A 27,476-nucleotide genomic window follows, 5' to 3' on the forward strand; every position below is an offset into this window, starting at 1 on the left:
GATCATGGTCTGGGGCCCAAGCAGATTTAACACGTATGTCCATGCATTATAGACATATGTCTGCATGCACAATATTTGAAGCCTGTTGTAGGGCATGAAGCCATTGTAGCACTGCAGTGGGTTTTGTTTTGGTTTTTTTTTTTTTTAGTTCACTAAAAGTAGGCGCTCTTGCATCCATACAAAGCATGGATGAAAAAAAAAGACTGGAGAGTTCTGGAACGGTAATTCACACAATGGAAGTCCCAGGCATGCTCTGTACATTAAAAAAAAAAAAAGCACAAAACTCTGCAACATACCCAATTATATCACCCATGGAGCATAGCTAATTCATCTTGCTTATTGATGGAAAATGTTCACTTTCAAATGACCAGGTTTGGTTGTGGCTAGTACAAAGTGGTTCATTTTTTAAATATTCTTTGTAGTACTTTCAGGGTGGATATTACATAGCCTGCAGTCTTCTCAGTTATGGGAGGCACATCTAAAGGGGTCTTTAGTTTAAACACTGGTTAACCTAATATTTTCTACCCAACACTGACAAAAATAAAAGTAAAGAACCAGCAGAGTGACACACAAATTCAGATTCCTGCATCTGTCTCCAGCAGAACCAAGATACATTAAAAATGTATTTTCCAGGGTTTGTCTTTTAAGTCTCAAGTAGATTAAAACAGACTCCAACATGTATTAAAGATCTCAAAATGCCAAGTGTCTTCTCTTTTATTCCACCCCCTAAACAAAACCAGGCTTGTCCCATAATCTGAACAGACTAATGAATTCATCCTGTCCTTTAGTCTTACAGGTACAATTGTTCGCAGAACATAGAGCTGATCTTATTGCAGCACTAGCTGACCTGCTTTAAGTTGTAATGCAAGAAGGCAGCACATCTTAATCTCGGCCCAGAGGCTTTTCGAAGGAAGTCTAGGGAGGCAGTGTCAACTAATCATGCCTCTCTGAGCTACCTCAGTCAATAGGTTGATTGACCAACTATAAACGCAGCTCACTGGCTTTATGTGGAATTCTGTTTTGTTCCCAAACAATATAGAATCATTTATAAAGTTTAAATTTTACTTAAATGACATGCTTAAACCAGTTCCCCACCATATTACTATTTTTCATAGCAGTAACAAGGAGATTTTTAACTTCTAGAGTAGTACTGTACTTCATAAAGTGTTATTGCTAGGAAGCAAAAACAGTCATGGTAAAAAGAACCTTCATTGTCTGTAGAAAGGAACTCCGTTGCCTACACGTTTTATGAATCGTTATGGTATCCCTTTACCTTGTATAACTATAAACAACCTCAGCTATTCAAGAATATATAAAATATTTTAAATTCTCTGCCCCATATCCTGAACTAGCAGCAACCTATGCCTAGTACTAACTACCTTCCTAGCTTGTAGGTGAGAAGATTATGAATTGACCATGGTCTTCACCAGTGCAATATGAATTCATGAGCTTGAGCTCTATTCTACAGCTAGCTAGAAGAATCCTACAGGCAGTGGTAATCAATAGAACTGGGGTTATATGAAATATGCAAATAGTGTGACATGGGACACTGACAGCTGACCTGAGGAGCAGAACAAGGCCAATGAAGAGAATAAAGATGTTATCAGAAACAAGGAAAAATACCTCATGACAGGACATAACTAGGAATGTACTTAAGTGAATGTTTGCTTACTGAATTTAAGCCTAAATTTGTTGCAGCATAAAACTGGGGGCGGGGGGGGAAACAAGCCTTGTGTTTTGTTAGTTGAAATAAGCAGCGATATAACCAAATAGTCTAACATTTAACAATTCTGATTTCTTTCACTACCATTTAGCAACTAATAGGAAGTTGAGCTGGCTGTGTAAACTGTCTCTAGTTCCCAACCCAATGGGGCAGATATAATAAACCACACTAAACCGTGCAGGTTTTTCAGTGCTAACTTTACTCATGTATGTATGTAAAAGGTTTTAGGGCCAAAAACTTGCAGTTTTAGTGCAGGCCCATGCAAATGCTATGTAGGAGAAGCTATTGGCTATTTACAGGCAATGCAGAGAGCCACCCTAGCAAGGAGATGTTAGCGCTTTTTTTTTATGCAGGCTTTTAACACCTGGTTGGGGCAGGAGTAAAAGTTAAAACGTGTCTGGCTATTTTACTTCATTGCTGGCTGTATGTAGGTATGTCTCTTGTGTAATCATGAATTACTTGCACTCTCTTCCTGAGGTTTTGGTACACTTTTTGATCAGCTGAACAGCAGCAGAAGCTCGAAGAGCCTGGTGCTTCATTGGTCTCATTCATCATGGCAACATCTATCTTGCCTCTTTTTGTTCCAGAGACTTCCTACACCACTGTGGAAGTCTCTGGAGCAAAGATGCTGGGTCTCTGTTTTCATGTATGTCACAGGCCCAGCACTTTTGCTGCAGTGACTGCCATAGCACTGTGGAAGTCTGCAGCAAGTTCACTGGGCCTGGTCTGGATGTTTCATAGGTGTGTCTGGCCCAGAATCTTTGCTCCAGAGACTTCCACAGCAAGATCATTGGGTTAGTGACCTCTGGGATAGAGGCCCTGCATCTTTGGTCTTGAGATTTACAAGACCAGTCTTGCAAACATCTGGATCAAGGATGCAGGGGTATGGACCACCCCTTGCCAGACCCTAAAGAAAGACACACAAGACATGTGAAAAAAATTTTCATATTTACTTTACTTCAAAAGCAATTGTAGAAGTAAAAGTTCAGAACTGCGTTCAAAGTGGTTTGCTGCATATGTAGCAAAAGTCTACAAATTCCATCAATAGGTCCATAAACACAGACCAAACCCTGGCAAAGCAGATGAAGTATTCCCATTCCAAAGAAATCTCTTCAGAACTGTGGTGATAAGTGAGCTGGCAGGTAACACATGCTGCAGTGATGAGTGCTGATGACTAAGATGCACCCACCTGTACAAGAAATGGAAAAGAAATACAGGAGCTGAAGCAGTTCACCCCACACAGGAACTAGCAGGATTATGTCTGGAATGTTAAAGTGTGGATATTCAAAGGATGAAAAGAGATGAGGGTCAGGGATGGCTCAGGTAAGAGGGGGAGAAGCATGCAGAAGGAAGACTAGGAGTGCAACTACTACTGCACTGATGTGCGACAATGTTGCACATACCTGCAAAAGAAAAGGAAAATAGAAGAAAAGTTAGAAAAGCAATTCTAGAGTCATCTAGCACCTAGCAGGGAACCAGAAAAAATGGTGCTTGGAATATTTAAGTGTAAATACTCAAGAGAAGAGACTAGCATCAGTGACAGGTCAAGCAAAAGACACAATGGGGAGAAGCATCTGCATGGGAAGGAAGCATAGGAGTACAACCATCATTTCTGCACACTGCAGTGACCAGCGCAGATGCACCTTGCAGCCCTAAGACAACAGTGCGATGGGTTTCAGAGATAGTCACTGATGGTCAGAGGTGGTAGATGACAGCGGTGTGTTGCTGTTCCCATGGGCGGTCTAATGTTGCATCTCAGCAGCAGATGCCATATGCGCTGTAAGGGAAGAGCAGGAGCACAACCACAAACTCTGCACAGAGCAGTGAAGAGTGCTGATGACTGATGCAGCCCCCTGCAAAACTAAGGGAAGAGAGGGGGGGGGGGGAAAAAAGCAAGATGAAATGCAAGTCTGAAGCTGTTCAGCCCACCAGGGAACCAGCATGAATAGCATTGTGGAATGTTAAGAGTGTAAATACTCATGGGAGGAGAAGAGTGCCTGAGGCTTCGGGTCAGGCAATGGCAGAAATGAGGCATCAGTGGGAGAAACATCTGCGCCAGAGTGGGTGCAACCACCATCTCTGCACACTGGTGACAAGCAATGTCATGGCAGGATTCAGGGATTGCCATTGGTGATGCTGCATACCAAAGTTTAGGAACCATTGTCAGTGGCCCAGCATGGGATAGAGATGTGTCCAGCTGGAGTCCACAATGCTGCATCATAGGGGTCAGATCCAGAAAAAAAAAGTCCCGATGAGAGTAAGTGCTGTGGAAATTTGCCTTTGATACTGCTTGTGACTGGCCACCATATCTACCTTTGCATGAGGGGGTACTGCTGCACTGTATGGTTTCAGGAGGATGATTTGCTTGCCTCCTGGGGCAACATGAGCCCAGTCAGATTGTTCAGTGTCCAATTAATATCCCAGAAAGTGGGAGAGGCCATACAAGACACCATCAATGTCACATGAAGCACAAATGCGATCAGTCATCACATTGGCTTCAGATGTGCTCTCACTGACATTCTGGCGTCTTGACGCATCAGGTGTATTTCCTTTCGCATGCGTTCCATATCTGCATGCCTAGCTCTCCATTCAGTTGTCACACTGGATTCTACAAGTTCTTGCCTCGCAATCACTTCCGCTACCAGCTGATACGCCATCACATCCACAAAGGAGGGTGGTGCTTATGTGAAACAATGCCACCAACTGCATACCACCACAGGGCGCATTGTCACCTGGAGATCTGACACATCAGATTTAAGGCAAGGATGTGTTGTCTGGCCATATGAGATGGAGCTCGACTGACCTTTTTTGTGTGGCTGTTGATGGCTTGGTAAAGAGTTGGGGGGGGGGGGGGGGTGTTCTTTGGTTCCCATGGATGCATCCTTGGCCTGGTTCTTGTCAGCTGCAGCAGGTGCCTGTCTGTCTGATCACCTCCTTCCAAAGCATCTGAATCCGTGCCTCCAGTATGGACATTTGTTGCAGAGTCCCGCTGCAGAGGCGCTTGGACCAATTCTTCCTTTTGTCAGCTGCACCTCAGAGTGGGCCCACTCCCATCAGGCACCTGGACTGCTCAGTTTGGGCCAGCTTGGCCTAGACAGTCCACCTGGTGTCCCAACAGTGCTTGAGCTGTTCCACTGACCTGCTGGCCACAGATAGACTGCTGATATCCTTCACAATGTTCTCCCCAATCTTCCTCTTCACCTTGATGAATGTCTTCAGACCTAAGAGCGCAGTGTTTTTCCACAGACCTGCTGCACGAGAGGGTCCTTCTCATCCAAGAAGTGCACATCCTGCTGCCACTGTTCCTGTTGGCTGCTGGTTCCCACCTATTCGCCAGATGAGTGCTGTGGATCCTTACCTTCCTGGACACTACTCCCATCCAACCTACCCTTGTTCTGGCACCTCTACTGATCTGTTCCTTACCCCCCACCACCAAGCTGCACTTGTACTTCACACACATCCCTCTCCCTCCTGCCCCATTTCCCCTCACTGGCTATGCTTAACTGACTCACTTGCCAAACTCCTATCCCGTCTGTCATGCTCCTCTTTTCCCCCATTCACACCCCAGTCATGAAACACCACCCTGCTCTTTCAAGAACCTAAACCAAGTAGACAAAAAACCCCCAAAAATCACAAGATGCATTCCAGAACACAGACAAAAGGAAAAAACAAGCAGCACAAGAGACACCACTCAGCAAGTGCAATAGAACCACCACCAGCTCCCAGTACTCAAACATACCTCTAAAAGGAGCTGTCTTATTCCCCTGTAAGGAGCAGTGTCCCAGAAAATTTGATGGACATGTATGCACACACATCACTTTAGGGAACTCTGCAGCATTTGTTTTCATTAGAATGGATTTTTAGCACCTGTTCCAAATTGGGGCTTTAGCACATTCTTAGCACAAGGCTCATTTGCATACCATTACATTACCACATCCTGTGGGGCCACTTTTTTTTTTTAGCCACACGTGCCGTCATAAGACATGAGAAAATAATGCTGATTTTTTTATACAACAACCGTAGTGCTCAGCTGCTACATTTAAGAGTGGCTGGCATTCCTAACAACTTGATATGATCCAGAGTCATAGAAAAGTTTTGAAAATTAAAAAAAAAAAAAAAAATTGCAGAATGCTTGTTGCCAGTTGATCTGGGTAGCTAGAGAACTCACTATAACTAAACAGAATTATTAGGAAGGGAAAGATTAATAAAACGGAAAATGTCGTCATCATCATGCCTCTGTATCGCTCCATGGTGAGATCACAACTTTAATACTGTGTACAATTCTGGTCGCCGCATCTCAAAAGATAGATGCGATTGAGAAGGTACAGAGAAGGGCAACCAAAATGATAAAGGGGATAGAACAGCTCCCCTATGAGGAAAGGCTGAAGATGTTAGGGCTGTTCAGCTTGGAGAAGAGACGGTTGAGGGGGGATATGATAGAGGTTTTTAAGATCATGAAGTCTTGAACACGTAGATGTGAATCTGTTATTTATACTTTCGGATAATAGAAGGACTAGGGAGCATTCCATGAAGTTAGCAAGTAGCACATTTAAGACTAATTGGAGAAAATCCTTTTTCACTCAATGCACAGTTAAGCTCTGGAATTTGTTGCCAGAGGATGTGGTTAGTGCAGTTAGTGTAGCTGGGCTCATAAAAGGTTTGGAGAAGTCAATTAACTGTTATTAATCAAAGTTTACTTAGAAAATAGCCACTGCTATTAATTGCTTCAGTAGCATGGGATCTTCTTGGTGTTTAGGTACATGCCAGGTTCTTGTGGCCTGGTTCGGCCTCTGTTGGAAACAGGATGCTGGGCTTGATGGACCCTTGGTCTGACCCAGCATGGCAATTTGTGTTAATATTCCTGACTTGTCTATAATTTCAATTACAAGTATTATAAAAGGAATGCAATAGATATGAATGACTTCTCTAAAAGTTTTGTTCTTTTTGCAGGTTTAAAGATGACAGTCATGAAAACTACAAAGGGATGCACTAGTGCAAATGTTTATTCAAAAGTTCCAGATGGAGGATGGGGTTGGATTGTGGCTTTCGCTTTCTTCATTTTGGAAGTATTTAGTTATGGGGTCATCAAATCATTGGAACCTTTTTATGAACTTATGATCCACTTTGATGAAAGCAACAGCAGGATCTCCTGGATCATTTCTATATGTGTGTTTGTATGGACATTTTCAGGTATGTACAAGTTTTTGCACTTTACTTTAAATCTTCTCTTGCAAGGCCTTTCACCTTTCTCACTTTTCCCATCATGCACAGTTTCCAATATTTTTCTACTTTCTCTTAACATCTTCTCTGGTATAAAACTAAGACCTGCAGTTGCAGATCTGGTTCCCTCCCTTTCTCTGACTGCAGTAGTACTTGGCTTACTGCTTTTTCTAGAAAATGGGAAATTTTTAAAGTATTTCTTGAACAAGGCCCCCATGATTGGTATTTCTGTAGTATTCAAGACATGGCACATGTCCACCAGGAATGTAACTATTGCGCTGTTGATATAGCCCCATCTTTCTTTGAAATGTAAACTGGAGTCAGGTAACATTTCTACATAGTTTTTTTACCAATATAGTGTATTTATTATGGGATTATTATAGGTATCAAATCAAAACTGAATAATTTAAGCCTCTTGTGGAAAATTCAATCTTGGATTGCCTGAACAATTTTAAAATAGCTGTTACTCATTACTGTACTTAAAAGCTTTTATTTGTTAGATAACCTTGCTTTTGTTACTGTAGCTCCCTTGGCCACAATATTGAGTAATCGTTTTGGACATCGTCCAGTGGTCATAGTTGGAGGAATTCTTGTCAGTACTGGAATGATCACTGCTGCCTTCGCTCACAACATTGTTGAAATGTACATTACAATTGGTGTAGTTTCTGGTGAGTTTCTTCAGATCAAATATTTCTAAAAATATTAGCCTTTATACCCCATGAGATGTCTGCTTTTTTTTTTTTATATAAAAAAAAAACTTTAAAAGCCATAGAGCTGGGGCCCGCTCAATGGTAATTACTGTGCACTATCCTATGGATGGTCCCTGGTTTGATTCCCAGATTTGAGCTTTATAGACCCCAAGCCAGGGCTGCTGTGGAGGCAGCATTCACAGCCCGGGGGGGGGGGGGGGGCTATTAAAAGTAACATGTGGTGGCTGGATTTGGAGTCATAATCCTGAATTCTGGAAGTAGCCCTGGTGCATGGATCTCACCCTCTGGCCTGTTGCTGCATTGACCAAACTAGAGTGTATTAACAGAAATTCCTGGGTAGTTGCAATTAAGGCTTATGCCAGACACCCAGTCGTAGGTTCTGACTGAGCTGGAAGAGAAAGGAGGACCCTATCAGGCCAAAATTTTAAAAAGCCAGGGTACTAACCATATTCTTCAAAACATGTTTTTCCTTCTTCTCTATTGGTTTTCTACTTGGAACATTGCTGCTTTTTGGTCAATATGTGGACACAGTTTAAAATGCAACCAAACCTTACCTGCTCTGCAGTATACATTTTTTGCCCAGTTTATTCTGGTCTGCATTGCATCTTTTAGAATATTATTTCCCAAAGTGAAATGTGAGGCTTTCTAGTCTATAGCTAATTACTACCTTGCAGCACATCTCTGGTAACACATGTTGCACAGGTTGCAATGTTCTCTGTTGGAAAATGATGGGCAATCGTTGGAAATATGTTTAACGTAGAAGATTTTGGGACCCAATTTTATACTGCTACTATAGGACTTTATGCACCAGCAAAGGGAGAATTTGACCAGAGTCAATATGTAGCTGCATATGAGGTCTGAATTGGATCTTTTGTAAATACCACAAGGTTGAGTTTTTTTTGTGTGGATGAATTATGGAGTTTCAGTCCTCCCATCTTCTCACTGTCATATCTTTTGATTTACAGGTCTGGGATATTGCCTGAGCTTTCTCCCAACTGTCACCATTTTGGCACAATACTTTGACAAAAAACGTTCACTGGTTACTGCAGTTGCATCTACTGGAGAATGTTTTGCTGTCTTTGGTTTTGCACCAGGTAGGATAATCAGAGTAGCCTGTTCTACAATATACTCAATGTTAAGTTTTTTTTTTCTAGATGAGTTAATTGTACAGTTAAGCTGAAGTAAAGCTTAACCTCTAAGGGACACAAACTGCTGGATTTGAAGGGAATACTGCCTTCCTTTGAAGTTGTATTTTAATTGCTCTCATTATTATAGAGAACCAAAGTTCATACATAGTCTTGAAATTTATAAATTCTTGATACTTTTCTGCTTAAACAAAATGCTCTAGCAGATAAGCAAAGGACCAGTAATTCTTTCCAGAGTATTCTATATATAAATACTAACATGCTACAGCAGTTTAAAAAAAAAAAATACAGCTTTAGTGGTTGGGATCCCCTGGCTCCCTTTATAAAATGACTATTTTCAGGAAGTTTTAGTTAGGATATTCATTTTGTGTTTTCCCTTCTCTTCCTTCCCTCTTCACAGCTATCACCTATTTGATAGAGCAGATTGGTTGGAGACACAGCCTTGTAATAATTGGAGCATTACAGTTAAACATTGTTGTTTGTGGAGCACTGCTCCGACCAATTATAATCCAAGCATCAGAAGAAGTAAAAGAACCCCCAAAGCAAGATAACCAGGAGATAATGTACATGCTTGAAAATGAACAAACTCGCACATCAGTAGACTCTGTTGATTCTGGAGTTGAAGTAACCAATTCACCCATAATTCTACAAATCGAAAATTCTCAGATAGAAAATGAAGTGCCTCAAGAAAATGTACAGATGCTTACAGAAGCCAGCTGCCCTTCTGCAAAAAACAACATTCCACTGTTGGATTTTTCTGTGTTGAAAAACCCCAGTTTTATATGTTATGCCCTTTTTGGTCTGTTTGCCACGCTGGGATTCTTTGCACCTTCACTCTTTATCATTCCTTTCAGCATAAGTCTTGGTATTGATAAGGATTACTCTGCATACATGCTTTCAGCCATGGCAATTGCTGAAGTATTTGGAAGAATTGGTGCTGGTCTGGTCCTCACCAAGGAGCCTATCCGCAAGATCTACATTGAGCTTATCTGTGTCATTCTATTATGCATCTCCCTGTCTGCCTTCCCTTTTGCTTCTGAATTTTGGGGCTTGATGGTATGCAGTGTATTTTTTGGGTGCATGCTAGGATCAGTGGCAGGTACACACATTCCACTGCTAGCTGAAGATGATGTTGTGGGTATTGAGAAGATGTCCTCTGCAGTTGGCGTGTATGTCTTTATTCAAAGCATCTCTGGATTGGCTGGACCACCACTTGGAGGTAAAGTTATTTTTTTATATATGAAGTTTACCTTCTGTAAAGCTAATTCAGTTCTTTGTGGTTACCTTGTCATTGGTGTTCTAAAACCTATTTTATACTACAGTGGAAACAATCGTGTTACTGATGCAATAATTGGTAATAGTGAAAATGGTCACTATTGGGACCAGATACACTAAAGATTTTGCTCATTGTGTACAGATTAGGCATAGTTGGCAAAGACTGTCTCCACTGTATCATTCTATTGAAATGTACCAACTATAGTAAACTAACTTATACAAATGCTATCTTGCTGAGTAGAAATGGGGTGGGAGCTGTATGTTTACTGATAGCCTGTTTTGTCATAATGATATAAATGATTGAGAAATGTCAGGTATGTTGATCATAGAAATTTAAATACCACACTATTCCCTTGTTATACTGACCATTTAAGTGCTTCTTGTTGTAGACAGCTGCTTTCACTCCAACCCCATACATTTGGCCTTTTGCTACACCAAATAATAAACTATGAAAATTAGTGTGATTTCCTAGCGTGTAGCCAGATGGACTCAGGACCCAGGGGGTTATGTGCTCTTCTGCTAGCAGATGGGAGACTGAGTCAGATTTCAAAGCTGCCATCACCTTAGATAAACCCCTGCAGTGAGCTTAGCTCTTCAGTATATCTCAGTCTCCTAGCAGATGCAGACACTATCCCACACACTAGAATAGTGTTAAGAATTACAGCAAAGAAGAAAAGTTGTTTTTTTACCTTTAAGATCGAGCCCCACTCTCCTGCCGTGATACCTAAGGGTCCCTCCCCCAGTTGAAAATTCCTGAGGTGATTTTTGATATCCCTCAGTTGTGCCTCTGTCCAGTAGCCGGTTCCCAGCGTGGACTTAGCCCCCAGAGTGGCTGAAAGGCAACGGTACACGACTGAGCGCAGCAATGAAGGTAAAGCCATCTCCCCCCACAGCTGGAGACCGTCCCGGCATGCAATTGGTAAGTGCCGAGACCAGATAAACAGAAAACTTTAAATTCAGGTCTCTGGGGCTTGGATTGCCCTACTGTGTTTGTTTTTGGTGGGTTTTTTTCTTCCAGCAAGGTAAAAAGGGAGCACAGATCGGCTTGAGCAACCTTGGCCCCAATCCGGTGCAGGGGACCAGACACGTGGAGTCCCTCAGGGGTGCCATCTTATGCACGGGGGGGGCGTCTGCACCACCTTCCCTTCTCAACCAGCGGTATGTGTGGGGCAGGCCAGACAGCCGATGCACCCAACTTGTGCGCATCCAATATAGACGCGTACACAGCTGCCCGCAAAACCGGACACACACCATGCACATAACTGTGCACATTGTGCTCACATGCATAACTACACACACATTACCTGTGTGCTTAGACACAGAGGCAATGGCACTGGCATCCAAGGCGGCCAGAAGGCACTCTTTGCACAGCCTGAACTGGAGTCCTGCCTGTGTCTTCATTGCGAAGAAGCCCAGGGGGGAGCAAAGCCTGGTCCCTCACTGACTGAGGATGGATCTGGAACTACTACATACAATGGCACCCTGGATTTATGCAACTCCGAAATGGCATCTCCACAAGAGGGCACCTCAGGGGCCCCTACTCACTCCCCCTGGGGTTAATGTGGATCCAGAGACCTTCTCATGGCTAGAACTTTTCTAGGAGCTGCAGGCCTTCATTCAGGCACAATTAGCCCTGGCTGCAACTCAGCTTCAACCCCTGCCAGAAGCACAGGATCCTCTGGCCCCTGTTTGGATGCCTCGCCTAACCAAGAATTGCCGGGACAGGGATCCAGATACCTCAGATGATTATGGCAGCTCTCTGGAAGAAGGAGAAATCCCTCCAGCCCTGGAACCATACAGAACCAAGCTTCGCTTCTTCCACAGGGATGAATTACCAACCCTTGTTTCCCAGACTCTGAAGACTCGGGGGATCCCAAAGAAGAAACCCATCTTGGTGTCCCTTCATAAAGCCTCATGCTACTCCCCAATGATGGAAGCCATCCAAGAACTGATTGACCTGGAGTGGGATTCCCCGGAGGCCAACTTTAAGGGAGGTCTGGCCTTGGAAGCCTTGTATCCTCTGGAACCAGTGACCAAGGAATGCCTGCGTTTTGCGAAAGTAGACTCCGTGGTCTTTGCCGTCTCAAAGTGAACAACCATTCCCGTTGAGGGAGGGGCTGCATTGAAGGATACTTGGGCTAGATGATTATAATCCATCCTTAAGCAGGCCTTTGACGCCACGGCACTTTCACTGCAGATTGCTTCCTGCTGCACGTTCCTGTTTGCTCCTCTCGAGAGGCAAACAATGCAGGAACATATACCGGTGAAGTGATTCAACCTGCAACAGCCTTCCTGACTGACACAAGCTCAGATCTGGTGCGTACCTCAGCCAGAGGGGTAGCCTCGGTAGTGGCGGCCAGAAGACAGTTATGGTGGCGGAATTAGTCTGCTGACGCAACCTCTAAAGCAATTCTCACAAGGATGCCCTTTAAAGGATCTCTTACTCGGAAGCAAACTGGAGAAGTTAGCCAGCAAGTGGGGCGAATCTCCAGTGCCTCTGCTACCGGACAGGAGTAAAAGATCCCAGCGCCCCTCTCACAGAAGAACTAGGGGCAGAGGCTCAATAACTTCGCCCCTACAGGAACTCGCAGTTCCAGGCACCTTGTCCCTCAGGGGAAGGTCTCTGTCCTTTCAGAACAAACATTCTCTTTTTTAATTATTAATAATTAACAAATATTCTCTTTTTTAATTCCCTCCCCCTTTCTGGTCCTAGTTATTATTCCCTGTTTTTTGTAACTTTCTCACGTCCTAATTATTGTTTTAATATTTTTTAAGTTTCACACTATATTTAATGTTGAATTGGGAAATGTTTATCACTGTTACTCCCTGCCTCCACACACATGTTAATTGTAAACCGGGTTGATGTGATTCTTATCATGAAGCTCGGTATAATAAAAATAATAAATAAATAAATAAACCAAGAGAGGGGCAGGCTCCGGCCATACTCCCCAATGAGAATGGGATGACCCATCCATAGGAAGAGGAAATAAGAGGGAAGTCCCCCCCCCCCCCCCCAATCAATGATGGCTCACGATCACGTCTGACAAACGGGGGGGTACTAAACATCATTGGAGACTGTTACTCTCTGGAGTTCCGCAGCATCCCTCGGGATATTTGTCATCCTGCCACTCCCAGACTGGCAGTGGAAGCCACTCTGACAAGACTACTCAGTCTGAAGGCAGCAATTCTGGTTCCTACGCCCCAACAAAATACAGGGTGCTATGCCATCTATTTTATCATTCCCAAGAAAGAAGGATCATATCTACCCATCTTGGATCTCAAGAATGTCAGTCATCTGCAGATACTACACTTCCGCATGAGACTCTTCGCTCCGCAATAATGGCAGTACAACCAGGAGAGTTCCTAACCTCCATGGACCTCTCCAAAGCCTACCTTCACATTCCAGTCCAAGATCACCAGCATTTCCTACGCTTTGTGATACTGGGTCACCATTACTAGTTCAGAGTGCTACTCTTCAGCCTAGCAACTGCCCCAGAACATTCTCCAAAATGTGGTGGTCGTGGCAGCAACAGTGAGGAAGGAAGGGATCTTGGTACACCCTTACTTGGACAACTGGCTGATCAAGGCAAAGTCTTCGGAGGAGAGCCGGCAGGTGACCAGCAGAGTCAAGAACCTACTGCAGGATCTCTGGGTCGTGAACACGGTAAAGAGCAGTCTGCCGCCCTCTCATTCTCTAGAGCAGACCTGGGCAAGGGGGCGGCCTGCGGGCCGAATCCGGCCCGCCTACGGTCTGTGACCGGCCGCCCACTGCTGAGAGCAGACTGAGAAATGAGGCACGCTGCCTTCCCTTGCAGAGGCAAGCCTTGCCCAGCACCGGCCAATCGGGCAGCGTGTCTTTGCTAGAGTTTCTTTCCTACATATGTCACAGTTCCGCCTTTCGTGGTCTCTTATCTCAGGGGTCCCCAACCACCGGTCCGCGGACTGGGCCGTGGGAGTTTTTTGCCGGTCCGCAGCGCCGCCAAGCACCGGCAGGTGTGTCGCGCGCTCCCGGTCTCTCCCGCTGCCGCAGGGCTGTCAGCACGTTCAAGCCCAGTGGGAAGGGCAGCGGTGTTAGAAGAAGCTATGGCACCCGCGGGCTGGCATTTCTTCTTCCCGCGCCTGCACCCCCCCCTCCCGTGACCCGGAACAGGAAGGGATACACTGAGTGGTGCGCGGGAAGGAGAAAGAGCCGTGCCGCGTCGGCTGCAGCGTCGGTCCCTGAGCAATTGAAGCAGCCGGTAATCGAGAAAGGAGTCAGCAGCATGAGCCTCCCGCGGCCGATGGGATTCTTCTTTCTTGGCCTGCGGGGGCTGCTGCAGCTCCCATTTATGCTCCGGGGAGGGGGGGGTAGAAGAAGTGAGTAAGAGAGAGAGAGAAGCAGCCAGCCAGCCTGCTTCTCTGCCTTGCCCAGGTCTGTGTGTGATTGACTGGTCAGAGAGCTGGTGTGTGTGTGTGTGTGTGTGAGAGACACAATGAAAGTGATTGCTCAGGGAGGTGACTGATGTGTATGTGGGAAAGCATGAGCGTAAGAAGCCTGGTGTTGTGGGAGTGAGAAACCTGGGTGAGTGTGCATGCATGAGAGAGAGACTGCTTGGTAAGGTGACGGGGTGTGTGTGTGAGAAAAAGACTGGTGTGTGTGAATGTGATTCAGGGAATGAGAAGCCTGTGCACGTGGAGAGTGAGCATGGAAATGACAGACTGGTGTGTGTGTAACAGAGAGAAAGTGATTATGGGAATGAGAAGCCTGTGCATGTGAAGAGTGAGCATGAGAGTGAGAAACCTGGGTGTGTGTGAGACACAGCGTGGGAGGGAGAAGCCTGTATATCTGAAAGAACATGGGAGTGAGAGACTGGTGAGTGTGTGTGTGTGAGAAAGTGATTATGAGAATGAGAAGCCTGTGCATGTGGAGAGAACAAGCATGGGAGTGAGAGACTGGTGAGTGGGTGGGTGTGTGTGTGAGAGAGAGACAGAGAAAGTGATTATGAGAGTGAGAAGCCCATATATGTAAGTAGAACACGGGAGTGGGAAGCCTGTGTGTGTATGGCATGAGAGAAACTGTTCAGGAAGGTGACTGGTGTGTGTGTGCCAAAGACTGTTTGGGAGATGATTGGTGTGTGAGAGACAAACTGGTCATGGGGGCATGACTGGTATATTGTGTGTGTGTGTGTGAGAGAGACATGGGCACTAAGGAAGAGGACCATAAGTATAGAGCTTAGCTTCTACTGCTGCTTCTGGTGTGTGCCCCTGCCTGCAGGGAAGGGGAGTAGGAGAGCTGCTGGAGGGGATAAGTAAAGGTGGCTTTAAGTTTAATTTTCTTGACTGCCATTTTAATTGTGATGTCTGCTTTTTTGAAATATTTTATTGGTGTTTGGAGAATGTTTAATAGTTTTTATGAGTTTTTAATTGTTGGATGTTCTGTTCATAGCTGTTTTGAAACATTTATTCTGCTTATTAGTATAGTTTTACAATTATTTCTGTGTAGGGATCTATAGTGCTTGCTAGTTCTGTTTTCCTAATGAGGTGTATTGGTTTTTAGGACCTGATTTAATATTTGTAGTGTTGCCTTTTCATAGATAGGGTTGCTCCTGTTTGAGTGTATTCCATAATACAGGTGTAACTGTGTGCGGATTAGTTTATGTGCATTACTACAGATCCTGGGAGTATGCTAGGTCGGTTCTGTGTCTGTTACCGAGATGAGATATTTTGCTAGCATGTAAGCTTTTGTATCGGTCTTATTTGTTGTGTTTTCTCAGAGGACATGCATTGGTGGTAAACTGCTGTCTTTTCATAAGTAGGGCTATTGAGAACTGAGTTAATTATATTAGTCCGGCCCTCTAAAACCATCCCAATTTCTCATGCGGCCCCATGGGAAAAGTAATTGCCCACCCCTGCTCTAGAGTATCTGGGGGCCTGTTTCAACACCAAACAGAACAGTCTTCCTCCCTCCCCTGAAGAGAAGGAAGCTGAAGGAACAATTACAACTATTGATGACCAATGCTAGTCCCAAGATATGGGACTAATCTTAAGTCCTCTGGCTCATGGCATCAACCCTGGGGGTCATTCCATGGGCAAGGGCTCACATGCGACCACTCCAGTACTCCTTACTGTCATGCTGGAACTCACTGTCCCAGCCTACTCAATTTGCCTCCAACTACTAGCAGAGGTACATTCTTAGCTTCAGTGGTGGCTACAGGAAGACCACCTAAGCAGAGGAGTAAGCCTATCCCCACTGAACTGGATCATGCTCACCACTGATGTGAGCCTACGAGGGTGGGGTGCCAACTGTCAGGAACTGACGGCCCAGAGACAATGGAGCAAGGAAGAAGCAGGATGGAACACAAACCGCCTGGAAACTCTAGCAGTCAGGACTAGCATGCCTGCGATTTAGCCACAAACTCAGGCAAAGCGATTCGAGTAATGTCCAACAAACTACAACAGTTGACTACATCAACTGCCAGGGAGGAGCCAGCAAGTGTCTCTGGAGATAGACCCTCTCATGGCATGGGCAGAGAGAAACCTACAAGGAATCTCTGCCTCCCACATCACAGGAAAAGAGGTCTCAGCAGACTTCCAAATGATAGTAAGTCGCTGGGGCTTCCCAGCCATGGACCTACTGGCCACCTCTCTGTCCCCAGGTTCTTCAGCCACAGATGAGCCACACTCCCAAGGGATTGATGGCAGTCCTGGCCAGAGGAAGGCTTACTGTACACCTTCCCCCCCCCATGGCCACTACTGGGTAATGTCATCCACAAGATGGAACACCACAGGCCCCGGATTGGTCAAGACACCCATGGTACGCAGACATGCAAAGATTCCTTGCGGGGAGCCTTCTGTGCCTACCTCCACGCAGGGCCTGATTCTTCATGAAGTTCCATCTTGATTCTCTTACGTTGTGGTCCTTGAGAACTCGTCTGAAGAAGCGCGGTTACTCGAAGGCCGTGATTGACACCGTACTCAACGTGCACAAGCTCTCAACATCTCTTGCATACATTTGGATCTGGAGCATATTTCAAAGCCTGGTGAGAGGACTGTGGGATACTCCCACGGATGGCCAAGATCCCCATGATTCTGGAGTTCCTACAGGATGGTATGAAGAAGGTGTTGTCACTCAACTCCCTCAAGGTCCAAGTGGTAGCCAGCTACTGCTTCAGAGCTGAAGTGAACAGAATAGGTCTAGCAGCTCATCCGAATTTGACCCGCTTCCTAAAAGGGGTTAAGCAACTTCAGCCACCCCTAAAGTGGCTGGTGCCCCTATGAAACCTCAATCTGGTATTAGACTTCCTAGCAGGGGCTTCCTTCAGACCAACGCACGCTTCTTAACATTGAAGACTGTATTCCTGGTGGCTATTTTCAGCTCGTTGCATCTCCAAACTACAGGCACTATCCTGTCGGGAACAGTTCCTTAGATTCACTCCTGAAACCATACAGCTGCACACTGTCCCCTCCTTCCTACTGAAAGTGGTTTCCGAGTTTCATTTGAACCAAGCCATCTCCCTACCATCTCCGGATGAAAATAGGGACTCTGGAGACTCAAGACACCTTCGCCATCTAAATAAATCTGCAGACTCCTGGTGCGATACCTGGAAAGATCGGAACCAGTGCGCGAAACTGATTGCTTGTTCGTTCTCCACAGCGGGAAGAATCGAGGAGACGCGCCCTCTTGGGTGACCATAGCTCACTAGATCAAGGAAGTAATCAAGGCTGCCTCCATTGAGGCAGGAAAGCCCTTACCACTGCAGGTTAAGGCTCATTCTACTAGGGCCCAGGCAGTATCTTGGGCAGAAACCAAGCTGCTATCGGGTGGTGACGTGGTCCTCTTTACACACCTTCTCCAGGTTCAACCGCCTGGATGTTCAGGCCTGAGAAGACTCAGCCTTCACAAGGGTAGTACTAAGTGGGCCACGGGCAGCCTCCCGCCCTGTCCAGGAGTAGCTTTTCTACATCCCACTGGTCCTGAGTCCATCTGGCTACACGCTAGGAAATTGAGAGAAATTACTTACCTGAATTGTTTTCCTTAGTGTAGACAGATGACTCAGCAACCCGCCCATAGCTGCCCCAGAGAAGGAAGACATCTGAAAGCAAACCTCAAGACTAAGCAAATACGGGGTAAGCAGCTGCCTATCCCTAGTTCAAGACACCCACCGTTTGTCTGGTGTCGGTATTGATTGGTTGAGTGCACTGGCTGTCTCCAGTTTTTTAAATCAGTCGAATCAGTTCAATGAAGTTAATTAAGCAAATATCCACAATGGCTTTTCAAAGAGAATACTGAAGAGCTGAGCTCACTGCAGGGGTATATATCTAAGGTGATGTCAGCTTTGAAATCTGACTCAGTCTCCCATCTGCTAGCAGAAGAGCACATAACCCACTGGTCCTGACTACCTGTCTACACTAAGGAAAACATTATGAGGTAAGTAATTTTTCCATTTTATTTTAGGTAAGAAGCCAGCTCTGTACCGTACAAACTACCATAACTTACTCCTGGGGGAATTCTGCAAACTTTATATTGGTCAAAATAATTTACATGACAGCCTTAAGTAATACATTTTAAATTAATACAGAAGTTATTACTTAAAGATGCAGAACTTTAAATATTTTGAGCAGAATTTCCCTAGAAATTCACTGTAGCGTCCCTTGTATTCACACTCCCTACTCCCCTGGCCACTTTGCCCTCTCAGGCCCCAGCTCCTCCACCTGCCAGCATTTCTCTCCTTCAGCTCTAGGCTCAATTCCTTCCATGCTATTGCTAGTCACAGAGTTTGATCCCTTTCTCAGTACTGTCCCTCACAGGCTCCCTCTCCCTAGTACATATACACACACAAGCTCCCTTTCTCTTATACACACATCCTCGTCTCTCTCATGTACCCCTTCACACAGGCTCTCATACACACAAGCTCCCAATCTCTCACACATACACTCCTTCACAATCTCCTCATATAGGCTCCCTCTCTCTGAAACCCACTCAAGCATCCCCTCCCCCTGCTCTTAACATCCCATGCTCTCTCCCCCTCTCCTCTCTCTCACTCACACACACACTCTCTCACTGGGGCTTTCCTTTTTTGCTGCATGCCAGGGTCTCCTGCTATTTTCTGTGCAAATTTTGCGCTCCACAGTAGCGCAGAATTCCCCCAGGACTAATAATTAAATGCAGTTTGAGGTGCAAGTTCCCCTAAGTATTGTTTACCCTTCTCTAGCCTCTTTATTAAAAAAAAAGTGCACTACATCTTGTTTTGAAATCACTACTTATTTTCTGGCAGGAATTCTAGTGGACTACACAGAGAGCTATGGATCTGCATTCTACTCTTGTGCTGTTGGCTTGGCACTGAGTGCCATATTTCTGGCCTTAGTGCGACCATGCAAGACTGGCCTATGTCAAAGAAAGAGGCAGCATTCAGAGAAACAAGATGATGCTCACAAAGAAGAAGTTTTACAAGTACCAGATGAGTTTCTAGAAATGGATTTAAAGAAGAATGATGATCCAGTATACACAGATGAAAACATGGCCTAAGACATCTTTACATCAAGCACAAATTCTTCACTGAATAAGCCTGGAAGAATGAATGAAATATTTAACCTTTAAAACTACATTTTAGAAGGCAAAACAATTTAATGATGGCATTTTTCTTTCAATTAGCCAAAATGTACAAAAAACATTCCATACACATCCATTACTACCATTATAGCCTTGTATTACATGTATAGCCAGAGTAAAAATCTCCCCTGCTTTACATTCCAGCACTAGCAAGAAATGACAAATATACAATGGCTTGCAAAAATATTCATTCCCTTAAAAATTGTTCCAGGCAGTATTTTATTACAAACCAGTATGCTCTTAAAGTAAATTTTCAAAATAATTCATTATTTCTTTGCAAAAACTGAAAAATGCTGCTTGCATAAATATTCAACTCCTTCAGACTACTGCTTTGGTAGAACCACCTTTAGCTGCAATAACCTTAAGTGTGTTAGCATAAGTTTCTAGCAACTTTGCATGCTGGGAGTGATTTTTGCCCATTCTTCCTGGCAGATTTGCTTCAGGTTGTTCAGATGATACTTATAGATTAATTTTCAAATAGTGCCTCATTCTTGATTAGATTGAGAATCTGGACTTTGACTTGGCCATTGTAGAGCATTCACCTTTTTGTTCAACCACTCCTGTGTTGTGCTGGCTTTGTGCATGGGATCACTGACCTACTGAATGGCGAACCTTCTAAGTTTGACTGAAGCAGGTTGTCTTTCAGTATCTCCCTGACTGTAGCTTCAATTTTAGCCAGACACCAGGTCCCCACTGAGGAAAAGCATTCCCACACCATGATGCTGCCACTCCCATCCTTTACTGTTGGGATGGTATTTGCTGAGGAATGGGCAGTGTTAGGTTTGTGCTAACCATAGTGTTGAGTTTTGGCCAAAAGGCTCCATTTTTGTCTCATTTGACCACACAACCTTATCCCACATATTAGGTGGGTGACTACTGTGGTTTTTCTTCAGTAATTTTCTTTCTAGCAATCTTCTCCTGTAGGCTAGCTGGATGTAGAGCTCTTGCTTATGGTTGATGGGTGCACCTCCACGCCAATCTCAGCCACTGAATGCTGTAGTGCCTTCAAAGTGATTGGTTGGCTGCTGTGGCTTCTCTCAAGTCTCCTCCTTGCTCTGACATAGCTTTGAAGGGAAGGCCTTGTTTAGGTAGTAATCGGGGTGGTATGATACAGCAGCATTGCCTCACAATTGATCCAACAATACTAACGGGGCTATCGGTGCACTTGGATATTAATTTGTAGCCTTTTCCTAATTTTGTGCATGAGCTATCTTTAATTTAGTTAAAGATAAAGAATGCTCTTTGGTCTTCATTTTCACAACTTTCCTTCAGTTTCAGTCTGACCAATGATACTAGAACTAAGGGATCTTTTATCCAAAAAAGCTGACCTTTATTAATGTTTTACAGGCAGAAGCCAATTGTTAGGGCAATATCTTTCTTTCATACGTGTAAATGTGAAGCTTCCACAGCACAGGGTTGAATACTTACACAAGCATTTTTCAGTTTTTAAATATGTGTTTGTAAAATATGCTGAGAAATAAGTGAGTTGTGACTTTGAAAATTTACTGAAGAGCATATTGGTTTGCACTAAACATTCTCTGAAACAATCTGTCACTTGTAATCCACACCCACCTGACATTTTAGGGGTCATACTTTTGCAAGCCACAGTATATACATATAGTTACCAACTAGACAACTGCATATTTTTATCAGATGGCCTATGTTAGCAAAACAGCCAACATTGTATGTTCAGTTGTTTTGTGTCTGATAGCAATTCAAACTGTAAACAGATGTAGAAAAGTCAGTATGGTACATCAATTCAAATACTGTAAAATCTTGGAAAATTGTGCTAGTTATGGATTCTTGTTACCAGTATGAACCTCTGTATAGTTACTCTAGTCATCTAACAATTATGAATTTTAATTTAATGAAGTGAATAGGGGAGCTGGAGATATTGGGTTTTTAAGGGCCAGTAAATTGCTGCAAATGCTGACTGAAGATACTTCATACATAACTTATATATTGTTACCTAGTGTTCAAAACAGATGAGTCTAAGTGTAAATCAATATTTATTATAAAAGTATTATAGGTTGCTGTTGCATTTTAGCCAACAGAACCTGTATAAAAAAACTTAGTAAATACTTTTCTTTGCAACTTTCATGACTGTATATTTTTAGAAATATTTTTATAGTTAACTGTTGAATACATACATATAATATATATTTAAAAAAAAGCTGTTAGTGCTCCTGAGCTTCAGTATGCTGGTTAAACATCTGATTCTTTTTCAGTAACTCATGGCTAAGGCCTGGTCAGTAAGTATGGATCAGGATTGGAATTCCACTTTAGTATCCAACAGTCCTGTTTTTCTCCTCAAATCAGCAATGGTGCAGGTAGAAATAGGGAGCTCGTTAAATAGAATAAATCTGTTGTAGCTTCTCCCTACTTTTCTTCTTGTACACAGTCCCATTTTCAATAGGACATTGTTGCTGTTCTGCTGTATTATGTGTATCTTTGCCAGCAATGACTGAGGGCAATGTTTAATGCAAGTGTTAGACAGATTCTTTGAAAAGGTCTTAATTTAAATGAAGATGGCATTACATTTTAAAACTACTACACTAAAATATCACCGTGCTATAATCACTACAATTAGTTTCCAAAGGTGGTGAAATTTAATGTACCCACATCTACTTGCTGTGTACCATAATCAAATCAAATGTGAGAACATGAGATTTTTAGGGCAAGATTGCTGTTTTGTTCACTATTTTATGAAAACTTTTGAATAAAACTTTTTTAAGCACGTTTCTATTCCTATTATTAATACAATTGTTTTCAATGAGTCAAATTGAATTAAAAGGTATTAAAGAATGGATAGGAGGGTAGTCACCATCAAACTACTATTTTTTTTTTGTAGTTCAGCTACTCAAGGGCACTGATTTAGTATCTAAATAAAAGCCCCCCAAATACAATATTCTGACATCAACTTATAGTTAAGTAAGGCAGGAAGTAAATCCTGTATAGAAATTTCACTGCTTTTCAAACTGACCCTATTAAAAATTACCTTGGCCTCATCATAGTAAATTCCATGCCCAGGTTTGGGTTTCATCCCAAATTTGACCCAGATTAGTCCTCCTCCTGAGGAAGTTTGTCTGAACTGGAGCATGCTATCACCTAGTAAGTGCCTTTCCCCTATAGCCAGTCTTGCTTCAGCTAAGCTAATAAGACCCTTTAAATATGGTACAGTACATTAGGCACTGTTAGCCTATGAGCTAGGTTGTGAACTAAAACTTGCTGCCAGTTCACACATCTGACCATTTTCAATGTGAGAATACTGGTGGATAAATCACTTTTTCTATTTGTTGAGGGGTACAGCTTTACTAACAATGCTTTGCCAGTAGATGGAATGTTTTCCTTCAACAAGCATTCTTGGCACTAATGTCCAAAAAATGTTGCTAAAGTGGCAATTTAGAAAATATAAACTACATTTTCCAAATAGATAGATCTCCTTGGTACTGGGCCTAGGAATTAAAATGACCAATGCCATCCTTTAACTTGAGCCCTCAGCTCAGAAAATCTAAATTTGTTGCAAATTTTTGGTTGTAGGGGCAGAAAGCAAAATTTGACAGGTAAACATTTTCTTTCAGATCTGCATTTTATCTGAATTTAAGAAAGCATAGAAAATACAGAGAATCACTAAGGAAGTGATGGGAATTATAATGCTAAATTAATTGGGCAAATTAGATGGGCCATAATCTTTTTCTACCAGTACGTTTCTAATAAGTGCTGGCTTAAAAAAAAAAAAAACCAAACAAAAACCATAGCCTGCCCAGCTATTAGGAAATTAAGTAAACTGAAGTTCCAAATTGTAAGAAATCTGTGCCTGCATAGTTCTAAGGGTGGATATAGTTAAAACCAACTGAACACTAACCTCAGAAGAGATTTTAAAAACAAGGTGGAATGGCACCTAAGTGTCATCTTTCATTCTTTAACAAAAAAAAAAAAATCTAGAGTTTGAGGGGGAAAAAAAAGTTGCATTACAGGAAGAACAAGGAGCAGCTACACAAAACAAGATGAGGGGAAAAATATGGATTATAACATTACATGGTAGTAGGGACCTTCATTTTCTGATTTTGTTATAATGAACAAATAGAAAATCAATGGGAATTTTTCCTCCAATGATTTTCTCCAGTGTTTGCTCATAATAGAAATTCCTGTGAAAACTAGGGTCTTTCATTCTCAATTTTTATCTTAAATCTTAACCCCTCCTTGTCTTCAAATCTTCCTCCCCCACATCACCTCTACATTTCATTAGTTATCTTTCTTAAATTTACAGCCTTAGTGGAACAAGACCAAAAAGTTACAACACAAAAAGGTGCTGAAAATACAAATCACAGCTGGTGAAAATGCTTCAATACTCTGTTCTGGGTTATCACTTTTTTTTTTTAATCTGTTCTGGGTTTAGTAGCATGATATAAACTTAATGAATGGCCTGGCCTCTGCAATGGAGAATTGGCACACCATTCCCATCTTCTATAGGAGATTACAATATTTAATGAGACTTCAAGAAAAGGTATGATAATTGGGACTTACATTCTGATAAGTAACTGGAATTTTAGTCTAAATTTACAGTGGGGAGAAAAGGAGGATTGAAGATATTTCAATCTGGTTAACAGGAGAGTAAGGATTCTGATTCTATAGAATCAGACTTTACAAGAAGAGTGAAGTCAAATTTATTTTTCTGCTGCATTATTTGTTCATGGACTTTATTTAAAATCTGACTGGAGTGCTGCAAGTATTCTTCAGTCATTTAATCAATTATTAAAGAAGTTAAACATTGCATTGCTGTGATTTTAATTAAAAAATCAGTACTGTATACAGAGCAGAAAAAAAAATCTTGAACTGGGTTTAATGCACAATGGTCTTTAAGCTACACTTTTCCCTACAGGGAGCCCTACAACTCAGATTTATAATGCTATATGTGAAGAAACAGAGCAGATAGGATCCAGAACTCTTTGTGCCCCTGGGTTCAGTCTCTGGGAGTGTTCCCATCCTGGGGTTAGATGCAGAATTTGAAAATACTGTGCGTATGATGTTTAACTTTTGATGCATAATTCCCCTTGGAATAAACAGGCAAGGTAGAAAAGCTCAGAAGATGATTAAAAAAAAAATCCCACCGATGGAGCAATACCATTTACTGAACCATTAAGGCCCCTGGTTCAAGCAAGAGCAAGGCTGGCTTTTGGGGGGGGGGGTGATCTGTGCAGCCGCACAGGATGCCAAACACTACAGGGCACTAGCATCTTATCAATGTAGATACTGGGCCAAAAAGGAGCAGTGATATTGTCCCACAGGGCCCATGAAGTGGAAAAAGAGGGGTTAGTGCCACCTCCATTGATCCCCCACACACCACGGTGAAGAAGAGATACTGTTGGGTATTGCCCCTTCTTTGAAAGCCCACAAGGCCATCTCAATACGGCTTCCAGCCACCCCTCTCTCCCATGCAGTACACGGTTGGAACCACACAAGAGAGAGAGGCTAGCGGCAGGAAGACCCATCGATAAGTGCCAGACCGCCAGCACCGATCTCAGTGGGGCCAGACTTGGCCAACAATGAAAAGGTGAGTAAGGGAGGGTGAAAAGGTAGGAGCATGGATTTTTTTTTGTATTTTTTGGGGGAGGGGGGTAGTAAGCATGGAAAGAGGAGGGTAGGGATGGAATGGGGCAGAGAAGAATAGAAGTTAAGAATGAGGAATGGAGGATGGAAGGTAAGCACGAAGCTGCAGGTGATAGGGGCATTCCTAGTGATGGCATGAGTGAAGTAGGTATTTCAAAGGGGGCACCCAGTAGCCTAGAGTCAACCCTGAGCAACAGAACCATATTGGACTTAGGGTGGCTAGATCTGTAAGAATGCTCACTTATTTGCAGTTTCGTGCGATTCTAGTTGTAGCAGAAGTCGAAACTTTTATGCACAGGAGTATTCCAACTCCATGAACTCATAATGCTTTTTACACCAGTTTGGAATAAAACCGACCGAATATAAAAACCAGTTCCAGTACTGAGCTTGAAGAGATATGACCCGGGGATGGGGCCAGGACGGCATTATCCAAGCCGCTCGGCGCAGACCTGCAAGACTATACCCACGGAGAAAAGTGTATAGCGCCCCTATAAACTCTTGAGAGGTAGACAGCTAAAGTATAGGGGGGGGAAAAGAGGAGATTTCCCTCAGAGGCACCCCACCCCCTCTACGGCGAACCGTTAGCAGCGCGCACCCTGCATCCCACGCCACTCCATGGCCAGGGAACATTCCAGAAGATTGGGGGTTGCGTTACGGCGTCCTCGTCCTTCTCTCTCCCGGCCCGCATCCCCTTCCTAATCTACTCTCTCTACCCCAGTCGCGCGGTCCTCCCAAGCAGGGAAAAAAAAAACTCACCGGCCCGACGTTTACAAGAGCTCCTGGGCTTCCGTTTCCCTCCGTGCCCCATTCTCCGTCCGCCATTTTACCCGGAGAGGGAGAAGCTGGAATGTGACACTGCCGGTCACGTGACGGGCCACGCCCACCACAAGCTGCCTTAGAGATGGAGGCCTAGGCATACGTCCACTCATTATCCACACTCGGAAGAAGCGGAGACCACCCTGCCACTATCGCCAAATCATCCGCGGCAGGAAAGCTGAGCCGTCGCTGGATTTTAAACTCACACAGGAGAGCATCCTGGGACTGGCAGTCCCAGGCTTTGTTAATGGGAAACCTACATGAGCGCGTTGAGCAACTGTCGGGTTTTCCCCCTTTTTTTTTTGTACAGCGTTTAGTCGAGCAGTGGAAATGAAGGGACTCAGCTGCAGGCTATCACGTTTCTCCTAGCAACTCTCTGCAATGACATCACTAACACACAGCAGAAGCCTTTCATAAGGACCCCTTCACCACAAACTGTAGTCAACCCCTGGGTAACTTGCGTAGTGCCTGTCTGCAATTCCTTCCAGTTAGCACTGCTAGTGATAGCCACTGAGTGCACTGCCTCCTCCAGGTGACCTAAACATGTGAGGCTTGATGAGGGGTCCTTATCAAAGGCTTCTGCTGTACCTTGCATGTGTGCAAGTGAGGGAGTTGGGAAGGAAAACTGTAGATCTGCAGGTAAAGCTGATGCAGAAAAAAATAGAGATCAAGTTGCAGAACTTGGGGTTGCAGGGGAGTTGAGGAACGGGTATTGTGTCTCGAGCGAGGAGGTAAGCTATGATAGTGGCTCGCTTGCTGCGATGTGGATTTTCTGTATAGTTTCAGTTTTATCTGCTTTAAGAACCTATCCATTTGGTGGACATGACCTGAAAGAAAGGCTGTCTCCCAATGTCATGCACATCATGCCCGCACATTGAGTGGCCTGCTTGAAGGAAAGAGTGCTTCCTTCAGCTATTATTACATCAATACTTGGCTGGCCCAAAGGGGAGATTCTATACCACTAAGGAACAGGAAGGGACTGCTGTCTGGGAGCCAGCCTGGAGAGAGGAAAATGAAAATACTCGTTGTTACACAGGGAAGTGGGGAGAGAGAAAGGGGAATGCTAGGAAAATGGTTAGGGAGATGAACAGAGGCCAGGGTTAGAAGCCTAGGAGAGGTGAGCTAATGGGGTGGGGGCAGATGGGAGGGGTTCAGGGGAATGGAGGAAAGGGGGGCTTGTGCATTGTGGGAAGAGGGTGAGGGAGAGTGGGTGAAGGATGGTTGGTAAATGATGAAGGGCTTAGAGTGGGGGATCAGAAGGATGGTGGGTAGGGGATTAGGGGAATGCTTGGCAGGAGGTGTGGGGGTGGGCATTGAGGGAAGTTCTGGGAAGAGGTTTGGGGATCTGGGATGAGAGGAGGAGGCACCTTTGGCCTAGTCCAGGCCTA

General features: G+C 43.9%; 2 protein-coding genes across 12 annotated transcripts in view; one reads left to right on the forward strand and one right to left on the reverse strand.

The window, feature by feature from the left end:
* The window catches only part of SLC16A6 (solute carrier family 16 member 6), a 32,553-nt gene extending 10,151 nt beyond the window's left edge, over positions 1-22,402 (forward strand). For all 5 annotated transcript variants that reach the window (XM_029599314.1, XM_029599313.1, XM_029599316.1 and 2 more), the window contains exons 2-6: positions 6,674-6,913; positions 7,468-7,611; positions 8,619-8,747; positions 9,199-10,017; positions 19,328-22,402. In XM_029599314.1, coding sequence (XP_029455174.1) covers positions 6,682-6,913; positions 7,468-7,611; positions 8,619-8,747; positions 9,199-10,017; positions 19,328-19,578 — 1,575 coding nt within the window. In that variant the 5' untranslated portion in view covers positions 6,674-6,681 and the 3' untranslated portion in view covers positions 19,579-22,402. The remainder of the gene's footprint in view (positions 1-6,673; positions 6,914-7,467; positions 7,612-8,618; positions 8,748-9,198; positions 10,018-19,327) is intronic.
* The window catches only part of ARSG (arylsulfatase G), a 240,054-nt gene extending 213,710 nt beyond the window's left edge, over positions 1-26,344 (reverse strand). The window contains exon 1 of one of the 7 annotated variants that reach the window (XM_029599301.1): positions 26,029-26,344. The gene's annotated coding sequence lies outside the window, so the exon portion shown is untranslated. The remainder of the gene's footprint in view (positions 1-26,028) is intronic. The other 6 variants (XM_029599300.1, XM_029599306.1, XM_029599302.1 and 3 more) reach the window with 6 other exon arrangements.
* Positions 26,345-27,476: the final 1,132 nt, after the last annotated feature.

The sequence above is a fragment of the Rhinatrema bivittatum genome, chromosome 4, assembly GCF_901001135.1.
Source record: "Rhinatrema bivittatum chromosome 4, aRhiBiv1.1, whole genome shotgun sequence".
NCBI lineage: Eukaryota > Metazoa > Chordata > Amphibia > Gymnophiona > Rhinatrematidae > Rhinatrema > Rhinatrema bivittatum.